Genomic DNA, 10,763 nt, shown 5'->3' with positions numbered 1-10,763 from the left:
AGTCAGGCCTGCCACTGCCTGAGGGAGGGGCCTGACACCGCTTCCTTGTTCTTGGCAAATCGGAGAAGACGGCAAACAGTGCAGAGATGCGGGCTGCATATCTTGTTTCTAAAATGTAACTTGCGAAATGTCTGGGTGGCCTGTATTGTGGTTGTGCAAGGGATATGTGTTGAACCGAAAAATTGTGGACTAACAGGTCTGCTTGCGGAAGGCAAAACTAACTTCTGAGGATTTTATAATAAATCGAGTTAAATATAATAAGATTTTCTTTTCCTGTAATATGAAAACGACGTCGTCGTCACGTCGTTTACGTACCAGTTTAGTAATTACAGGATTCAGTATAGCCCAGCTAGGGATGTGCCATTGAACCACGTCAATGCAATGAACTAGTACAGTAAGTAACCGCTGCACGTCCTCTTGTACCTCTTGGAGATCCTGCAGTTATGCACTTTATGCACCTTGACGTTTTGTTTTCAAATATTTAATAATGTAAACGACAGTTTGCATAGATAAACTGAACTATGTTCTGGAAATTTAAACGCGCTATACCTATGACAATATTTAAACTCCTCATCAACGTTTATTTCGGTCTTTAAAACTTTTATTTTAAAGATCTTGTGTCCTCTGTGTACAGTACTCTGCTGCTTTTTGACACTTGGTGGCTCCAGTACTCGCGAACGGGATTTTCTCGTTACCATGAGTGCAGCCCAAACAAATCACTGGACTGGGATATTTTTTATTTTCGATTGCCTCGCCCTTTTTTTCTTATATCGGTCTGTGCTTCTGAAATCTGGTGCTGGAGACAGCGGCTAAATTATTATTTTGTAAATTTAAGCAGCAAAATGTTACCATTTAAACTCTTGTCATCTGATTTATCTTGCAAGAAATAAATCATCTGCACCATAACACTCAAGTAATCGGTACAAGCTGATAATCCAAGAGGAGTCTGAACTGTGTTGGTGTGAGCAATGTAATTTATGATTTAATTTGTAATTTAGTGAATATACATTTTTATTCATTAATTCGGTTTTACGTTTTTGTGGCACTAGTAGTACTTTGTAGAAATTAACATTTAGGCCACCTGTTTGCAAGCTTGTTGGTTAGTTGGGGATTGCTACAGTATATCCAATCAGTACTTCTCTTAAACCTTTCGCGGTATTTACCTCATGTCGTAGATATCTTGTAGATGTACGCAAAACATACAAGTGAAATGAAAACGCTGGATCAAAGAAAAGTAATATCCATTAAGTGCCATTACGGTCTTTTATATATATTTGCATGGAAGGAGGATGTACTTTAAATTCCCAATATACTCTTCTTGATATTTGTATGGAGGGTGTATAGAAATTCAACTGGAAGCACAGTTCGAGCTGGAATAACCTATTGAAGTAGAACATACGACAGATTTCATGTCTCAATGTCTGTAGGTGAGTGCTTTTTTTTTTACCAAAGGGTAATTCTGTCGACATGGGGCATTCACAGTGACAGTGTGAACAGCTTCTTAATGTTTGACTTGCCAAGAATGTTTGGTTACATAGTATTGTAACGCAACGGGGGCTCAGGCGGGCGCCCTTGCCGCATCTGGTCGGCCCCATCCCGACTGGAGGCTCGAACCCGGGACTTCCGCGTCTCTCTGCAGCGACCTAGCCCCGTGACCTAAAGAGAGATCTCTCTTTAGCTCACGGGGCTAGGTCGCTGCAGAGAGACGCGGAAGTCCCGGGTTCGAGCCACCTATACTTTGGGCCGACCAGATGCGGCAAGGGCGCCCGCCTGAGCCCCCGTTGCGTTACATTGGTGTCAGCAGTGAGGTATCATTTCACGATCTGCAGTACGTGACAATGAATTTACAACATGATAAATCTTAAAAACAAAGGGCAAATAATACTGACAGTTATGTTCTACTGGGTCAGTTGCACAAAAGCATTTATTAAAGATGTTACAGCATCAATCAATAAGAATACTAAATGATTCTTTAGTCAGTGCTTCATCGGCTTTGGCTCCCGTGTGCACACGTAATAAAGGTAATATCTGCTTCATACACACCCTGATCGTGTCTCCTTTGTTGGACACAACAATAATGACACTTTTGTTTTCAAAAAGACGGCTTTGTGGATTTATGATGCGAAATGACTGAGCTTCACCAGGCTGCTGCAGCTGGGGATTATGACCTAGTGGAGGATATTCTTAAAAGGAATATATGTAATCCTAACCATAAAGACATTGACTGGGATGGTAGGACTCCTCTGCACTGGGCAGCAGCCAAAGGTAAGCATTTTCATCTTTCTTGACATGTTGCTTTCTTCTTTGTTATTACACAGTTTGATTTGATTGCATCGACCAGGCTTTGGAATAAAATGAATCATGATAAATGTTCTTTGAAAATGAATGAATGAATGAATGAATGAAAATGAATAATTGTAGCCTACAGTGAAAGTACAAATTAAAGTACAGTGAAAACATGCTGGGCCATGTGCATTTGTTTAAATAAAGAAACAAAAAAACCAACAGCCTGTTTTAGGCTATGATAAAGAATACTAAAGCCTATGCTTAGCATGCTTAGCAAATGAAACATTAACTGCATATTTTGTAACAGGAGACTATGGAACAAATTCCCCTCTAGAGGGCATAAATTAACCATAGATGAAGAGCTCTCCTACCCTGATTCTGCACAGTTTAAATCATGTTAGTTTTATGCATTATCCTTAACCCCCCGTTATTTAAAGATTAAGAACTAAGTTTAAATTATTGGTCTATTAATGCAAGTATTCTGTTTAATGAGGGGGGACTCTGGTCCTTGAGGGTTGAAGGATACTATCATTATATAAATAATAATACATTTCACTCTGTTTTTAAATTGAACATGCCATTTGTTTTGTTGATTATGGTTAAGGTTTCCAAGTCTTTAGATGGTTACCTTTATAATCTGCTAGGATGGGGCTCTCCAGTGAATCTCCAGTAGATCATCTGAATCTATGTAATGAGATCTCTAGCGATGAAGTAATCTTCTTTTTCTTGCATTGCTGTGAACAAAAACAACAGCACTTACAAGTTTATAGCAAGTTTTCTACAATTCCCAACAGTAATTTGCCTTGCATTGTGTGTAGTAGTTTTGAATGATGTGGTGTTTTCCTTCAGGGCAGGCTGAAACTGTAAAGATATTGATAGAAAATGGGGCTCGTCCCTGCCTCAGGACTGACTCTGGATGGACTCCAGCACATTTTGCAGCTGAATCAGGAAGACTAGGGGTTCTCCGAATGCTGCACTCTCTGCATGCCCCAATAGATAAGGAGGACGTCTCTGGTGACAAGCCTATAAGGCTGGCAGCAATTTATGGACATAAAGACTGTGTTAAGTTCTTAGAAATGTAAGCAGCATTTTCTTTGCATATACTGTACATACTATATCAGCAACATGACCCACGTTGCCTGCATATATAATAGGGAAGATCTAATCAAAAGGTGACTTGTTTTTAATTCTGTTTCATCTTATCACTTTACAATGAGTGGCTTATATCATGTGCACAATGCTTACAGTATGTAAAAATACAACTGATTGATGAAAATACTTAGGCTTATTTCTTAAATGAAAATAACTTCTCTACTTTTACAAACACCATATTATGATGTTCTTTATTCACAATTTTAATGTCAGCTTTATTATCAACTTTAAAGTATATAAAGTATCTGTGGCATTAGAATGTTTGCTAGTATCATCATTACTATCTATCTGTGAAAGTGGTCTTATTCCTTTGTAGCTGTGGTCATGATTTTGAAAGCAGCTATATCACCCTGCAACTCACAACTGGCAACCCACTGAAGCTAAGCAGGTGTGAGCCTGGTCAGTACCTGGATGAGAGACCTCCTGGGAAAAAACTACAGTTGCTGGTGGAAGAGGTGTTAGTGGGTCCAGTAGGGGGCTCTCACCCTGTGGTTTGTGTGGGTCCTAATATCCCAGTATAGTGACGGGGACACTATACTGTAAAAAGTCACTGCCCTTCAGATGACAAATCCAGTTTTTGACTCTCTGTGGTCATTGAAAATCCCAGGGTGTTTCTAGAAAGGAGTAGGTGTGTTACCCTGGCATCCTGGCCAAATTTCCCATTGACCTTTACTGGACATGACCTCCTAATAATCCCCATCTATGAATTGGCTTCATCACTCAATTCTCCTCCCCACTGATAGCTGCTCTGAGCTGGTGAGCGTTCTGGCGCATTGTTGCTGCCGTCGCATCATGCAGGTGGATGCTACACATTGGTGGTGGTGGAGGAGAGTCCTCATTACCTGCAAAGCGCTTTGAGTGGAGTGTCCAGAAAAGTGCCATATAAGTGTAAGGAATTATTATTCATATTTAAAGAACTTGGGTGATGACATTATCATTTAATGAACAAAGTCCACTTTCCTGATAACTCTGGTTTTATTTGTATATGAGTGTCTTTTGACAGGTTTTTGTTTGTTTTACAGTGCAGAGGTTGAATCCAGGGACTTTCAGCAAATGGCAGAGTTAAGGGGCACACCTTTGGATGACACGGATGAAGAATGGGAGGAAAAGAAGAAAGAAATGGAAGAAAACAAATTTGTCCAAGGCCAAATCTTAAAAAAGACTGAAGGTATCAAATTAGCCTATGAAACAGATCCAAAATTTAGTTTACCAATAAAAAAAATTATTACTGCAAGTCTCAGAATGCATTCTTCAAGAACACAGAAAACTAAGAGGTAATTTATAGAGTACATACTTTTTAATGACATTAAAATAGATAGACCTGCACTTCAGCTGTGGATTATACCTGTCTGACATAGAATTATGACATTAACACATTGTTCTTATTATTAATGAATGACCATTTAAGAGAATGTCTTTCTTTTTTTAGTCTGAATTATAATTCCAGCAATTATGGAATAATGCTGAATGTTGTTCTTAATGGATGTTTAACTATGTGCTTATACAGTGTGGCAGCTCTTTTTTAGAAAGCAAAAGATTAACCAAAAATAAGAAAAATACAGTATTTGTGGGTAAGGTAAAGGATTTTTTATAGTTTGTTTTTTTCAATCAGATACTTGCAAATTACAACTGTGCAGTAAGAAAGATATTAAAGACAATTCTGAGGAAATAAATTGATGTAAATAAGGAAACAAAGATAATGGATCTTCATGCTTTAAATTAAACTGACAGTAAAACATTTTTTCTCCCTTTTCTGTATTTCTTAATTTAATTATACATTTCAATTGTATGCAGTGATTGTAATTGACATGACATGTGAAACATACTGGGCTGGTTTTTAACAGAGAGCCACACTTAATTTGATGTTGTATGTTAATTTAATGTATTCAAAATATAAAGGATCAACAGACATATTTCAAATTAGTCAGATTTACATTACAGTTAAAAAAATAGAAATATATTTACCCCGTATTCACTAGTGAGGCACAACTTCTGTCCTTCAAAAAAGCTAGAGGAATCGGAGTGAAAACAGTTGTTAAAATTCTTCATTTCATGTTTCAGATTGCTGTTGAAAAGTAGATAATAACCACTGTTCTTTAATGAAAAGGGATTTAAACACAAGGAAATATTTAGAAACCTGTAATTGAATTGCTGTGATATTAACACTTTCAATATCAGGATCCTGCTCATTATTTTGTGACTTTATGCATTTCTCTATATACAGTACTCAGCCTGGGGATGTATTACGAATATATACAGATTATACTTGGCAAAAGAACTTGAGAACAATAATACCAACTGTGAGCTCTACTGTTTGTGGTTTCCTTAGAAATATTGATAGACATCATAGCAGCATAGTTCCATCATAGTTCCCATTGAAATTCATGAGTTTAAACATTATATCTAATTTATGAAATTTATTATTATATTATATTGTTTTGTATAAAATTAATTATTTTTTCTGATATTTATAACTTAGTTCTGAGTGTCTTTGTTTTATTGATAATCATTATATTTGGATACATTTTATTAATAGAAAATTGGTCAAAATCTGTTCTTATGCACAAATATCTGTTGTTATTCAGAATTAATTTACCACACTCAATAAATTCATCTTGGGGTTAATCTTGAAAAAGAGTGGTTTTGGAAAACTAGGTCATCTTTGTTTGTATATTTAGGTAACAAAGATACAAAATTGACCATACTCATGTTAGAGCTTTGTAAAAACTTCTGAATTATTTCTTAATTCAGATTTGACCATGCGACTGTATTTATAGTTCAGGTGGGTAGCTGCGTCAGCATGCGTAGGCTGCAAAGGAACAAGTAATAGGTTTATTCCATGCTGAAAAAAAGAAGAAAGAGAACACAACGTTTCAGCCATGGAGCCTTCTTCAGGTGTGAATTACACCGACACCTGAAGAAGGCTCCACAGCCGAAACGTTGTGTTCTCTTTCTTCTTTTTTTCAGCATGGAATAAACCTATTACTTGTTCCTTTGCAACTGTATTTATAACTGTATAGTTTATCAATGCTACTTTGGCCATGAATTTGTATTTGTCTTAAGGGAACTTTCATTTTAGAATGGGTAAAAAGATGTGAAACATGAGTTCTCTGGTTAACATGCAGATCACGCATTCCTCTAAAGCATCAGTGGTTCAAACTCCACCTTAATCAAGATGTTAGTCCATGCAAGGGGTTCTTCAGACAATGTACATTTACCATTTGTGCTCCTGCAAGGCAGTTTTTTGCACAACTTAGTGTACCACCTTCATTTGGAATGTATTTACAAACATTTGAATAAATGGTTAAAGGAAGCACCCCTGTATGAGTCTGTAATTCAGTTCAAGAGTGTAGCAATGGTCCCATTTTTGTGTTTCAGATTAAAATGGCAAAGGTGCCATGTTATATCCATTTAAAAATGTACTGCCTAAAATCTGTGTCGATTTTAAACCCTATTAATGGAAAAAAAAATTGTATATAAAGTTTCATATGGATAGACATGCTAAAAAATAAATGTTTTATTTAGTAAATGACAGTTTAAAGTACTTGCTGAAATACTGTATAATCGATGTACAAATGCTGTCAGTGTACCACAGTGCTTTTTTACGCAATCCAGATTAGGTTGAAATCATCTTTAAAACATCTGTAAAAGTTCAAAGTTCTTGAAACCAGTTTTGAAGAATTGCATTGAGTTAACTACCCTATCTTGATTAAAAACTGCTGTGAAACATCTACAAAGGAACATAGAGCAAAAACTAAGATAAAAGATTAGATCTGAAAAGTTCCATTAGGTCCTATGTTGCAGACTTGAAAACAGGCCAGAAACTCTCACACAGAGTAAAAGTAAAATAAAAGTAACCACAGAGGGCTTCTGCTATGAAAAGTTCTGTACTGACCAATGATTATGTAGACATCAGGTTGACATCATGGCATTACAGTATGTGTTTTCATTTTATTTATTGGTTTCTGTAAGCTGCATAACGTTTTTTAAGATCTGGGCATGTAATAAGCAAGCGAGGTGTTATATGAAATGAGGAAAGTCCAAAAAATGATTATTACTTGTTTTCATGCTTGTTATTATTACTGTATATTCTTGTTTGTTACTTAAAGCTTTTAGCCATGGCTACACACAAAGATTAAAATAAGAAAATATAATGAACTGTACTATTACAGATGTGCAGGCTGAAATCATAGAAGGACAATACATGTAATGTATTAATTAAGATGATAATAACAATAATCTTATTATTTCTAATAATAATATTTTGCAAGTATCGGAAAGGAACCGTGTTTTGTAAAGTACAATATCTCTCAACGTCTTTTAAAAGGCAGGATATCACTTTTATATCCCCAGAAGGACTGAAATAATTACCAAGGTACACATATTAGGAGCTAGTGGTATCAAACACTATAATGTTTGCATTTACATTCTACTCAAGGCCTCATCAATTTCCCTACCGGATTAATAAAGTATCATCTATCTATCTGAAGAAAGATGTGAAGACGGGGGTTTGAATTTAATCCTTTCTGTAGGGGGTTTAGACTTCTAAGTCACAAGCTGGGGTTTATGGCAGGAAAGGGGGGTTAACTGATAAGGATTGCAGATGCAAGCTAGGCCAAATACCATGAACCCCCCTCTTTACCATCAGACCGAGTGACGTCAGAAACGGAGAAGAAAACACTATATAACCCAAAAGTTTGTAACAGTACGGGGAACAATACTTCGGTTTTGTTGTTTCTTGCGGGAAACAAGACTTCGGCTTTATTGTTCCTTGCATGCAATAAATTCATCTGTTTTACTTCATCTCGGGATCAAGAACCTTATTTCTTCTGTTACAACAATCTATTCAGAAAGACTAAGACAATGGGTGTCATCTGAAGTGTTTACCTAGCTACAGTTAAACTAAGAAGCGGGTTAACACAGATGATCAGAGGGGTTCCTGCTGGTTTACTCTGGTTAATTAACTTTATGGTAAATCATAAGAATCATAAGCCACAGAAGACAGCAAAAAAAAGAAGATGAGATAGGGAAGACACAAGAATAAAAAAGGAATATCACCCATCACACTCCTCTTTCCCAAAGCTCGTGCCATTCAAAAGGACCTTGTTCTGATTAGTCCTGGAGACTAGATTCTAGTTTTGTAATCTCAGCATTTAAAGAGTCTGTTACCCTCATTCATTTTAGGAAACTATGATTTCCTTTATTGTGGAATCCTCAGGCTAAAAATATTCTCTCCTAGTTGGTGATACATTTTTAGAATAGGGGGATTGATTCCCAGCCTTTTTGTAGCACCCATGTTGTCATAAGGTAGATTTAGTCATATTATTTTTAAAATAGATGCAGAGTTGTTCTCTTTTTGGCTTGTTAAGGCAGTTCCTAGTGCTTTTAGATTACAGGTGTAAAATCTGGGCTTTCTAACTCTTAAGGCCTCTGGTACATTGGCATTTTTATATATTATTGTATAACATTGTGTGTTGTATAAATTGTGTTGTTTATTGTTAATAAATATTTGTCCTGTTTGTCTATCGATTTCATCAATTAAATAACTTATTTTCACCATAACTGTGCTGGAGAATAAAGAAAATCCCTGTGCAATTTCTCACATGCCTCAGATTTTCCTGTCACTCAGATATTTATTTAGTGGTCACTCTCTCTATTTTGGAACATAATAATAACATGGTGAGGAATCCAGAATAAATGCTTTTAACAACTTATCTCCTAAAGATCAAGCTGCATATTCTTTGCCAGTCAGCAGGAAACGTACAACAAGCGCTGTCCATTTATGATTACATATAACATCAATGCGGAACTTGTAACATCCTGTTTTGTGAATGCTGCGTTCTGGCAAAGTGCCATAAGGAGGTCTTTTCTGTTAGACCATCATAATAACAGAAAATATTGAGTCGATAGTTAAGCAAGTCATATGATGTATGTGCTAATACTTTGTTACACTGTATAAAAAGACTAACTTTATAACTATTCAGTGAGACTGGCTGTGGGAAGCTACTCTCCCGCTTGCAAGCTTAATAAATGACTCTTCTTTCACCAACATCAGGACTCTGTCATTTTATGTGACACTACAATGGTAATCTGTGTGATACCATGAATTGATTTGGAAAATGCTTTGAATATTTGTTATTACTGCAGTAACTTACTGTAGTAACTCCTCTGTCACGGAAGCCGGAGGCTAGGAGCTGAGATATACCGGCATGACGAGAAGACCCTATGCGAAGCGGCAGGAACAGAGCAAACACAGGACTTCGCGCTGGGCTCAAGGTATCTGAACCCAATGCCAATCGAGGAAGATAGGGAGACGCAATGAGACACATTGGAAGAACAAGTTAAGCACAGGGAAACTAGGAACAGGACAGAGAAGGAGCACCCTCTAGATGTAGAGGGCGTGACATCCTCACACTGTCCTTCACTATACTTTAATTTTATCACAGTACACCGTGTTAAAAAGTGTACTGTGGTATATCAAGTTTCTCTCACTTTGTTGGACTGGTGTGTCTTTCAGTACATAAGCATCTGTGGAATTATTAACTGCTCCAGTGTTGATTGGGATTGGATCCATCTTCAAAGAACTCTGGAGGACAGAGGACCAGATTTTAACTGGAAAGTACAGAGGTAATGTGAAAGACTGCAGGAAGCTTTCAGTTATTAGGGCTGGAAAGGTGTTAGGCTAACATTTGTAGTTCTTAGAGTTTAAAAACCAATAGGTAGTTTAACCAGCTACAAGACTGGTAAATGCTGAAGACCAGAGGACATCTTCTAGTTTACTCTAGTTAATTAATTTCTTGGAAACGCAAAAGGTCCAGTCCAGAAAGACAAGATATGAAGGACAGAATGAAGGGAAATTCTGAGTTCCTAATTTGTGGAATGTGGTTGTATTGTTTTATTTAGGAGGTAATGCATATCACTCTTGTTGGACTGTTTGGGCATTATATAGGATTTCAGATTATAGAGTCTATGTTTTTCTGGGACAGTAGAATGTAGTATAATGACCAGTGTCTCCCTTGATGGATTTTTCCCATTGTTCTTTAAGGTTCCCTTCCTTTGATCAAAGGTTTGTCATGCACAGATGCTCGTTAAGTACCACTGAGTTCAGAAGTATTGCAAGACAGGTTTAACTGGGCCTCAGACTGAGAGGAGTGCTCTAGAACACAGTGTGAATACACAGTGCATTGTTACCCTCTGCATTGAGCCCTGAGCTGTTAGCTCCGCCCACAATCAAGACATCACAAGGCCCTTTCAAAACACTCCCACCAATAACAGGTCCTGAGCTCTAGCTAAATAAGGGATTCATAGCCCCTGTCAGTGGTCTG

The 10,763-nt window shown here is 37.0% G+C and overlaps 1 protein-coding gene across 8 annotated transcripts; it reads left to right on the top strand.

Moving 5' to 3' along the window:
• The first annotated feature begins 84 nt into the window (after window positions 1-84).
• On the top strand, window positions 85-5,181 carry LOC102697407 (ankyrin repeat domain-containing protein 66). 8 transcript variants are annotated; one of them, XM_015350456.2, is made up of 6 exons: window positions 85-394; window positions 1,336-1,427; window positions 2,101-2,265; window positions 3,136-3,364; window positions 3,755-3,837; window positions 4,461-4,600. In XM_015350456.2, exons 3-6 carry the CDS (start codon window positions 2,127-2,129, stop codon window positions 4,502-4,504), a joined length of 495 nt encoding a protein of 164 aa, XP_015205942.1. In that variant the 5' UTR covers window positions 85-394; window positions 1,336-1,427; window positions 2,101-2,126; the 3' UTR covers window positions 4,505-4,600. The 8 variants fall into 8 exon arrangements, with proteins under 8 accessions (XP_015205942.1, XP_069034757.1, XP_069034753.1 ...); XM_069178652.1 differs by having other exon boundaries at window positions 86-394; window positions 3,755-3,826; window positions 4,461-5,181; XM_069178655.1 differs by lacking the exon at window positions 85-394 and adding an exon at window positions 408-961 and having other exon boundaries at window positions 1,345-1,427; window positions 3,755-3,826; window positions 4,461-5,181.
• Window positions 5,182-10,763: the final 5,582 nt, after the last annotated feature.

Source organism: Lepisosteus oculatus, chromosome 2, assembly GCF_040954835.1.
Source record: "Lepisosteus oculatus isolate fLepOcu1 chromosome 2, fLepOcu1.hap2, whole genome shotgun sequence".
Classification (NCBI taxonomy): Eukaryota; Metazoa; Chordata; class Actinopteri; order Semionotiformes; family Lepisosteidae; genus Lepisosteus; species Lepisosteus oculatus.
This window is presented reverse-complemented; position numbering and strand designations above follow the sequence as displayed.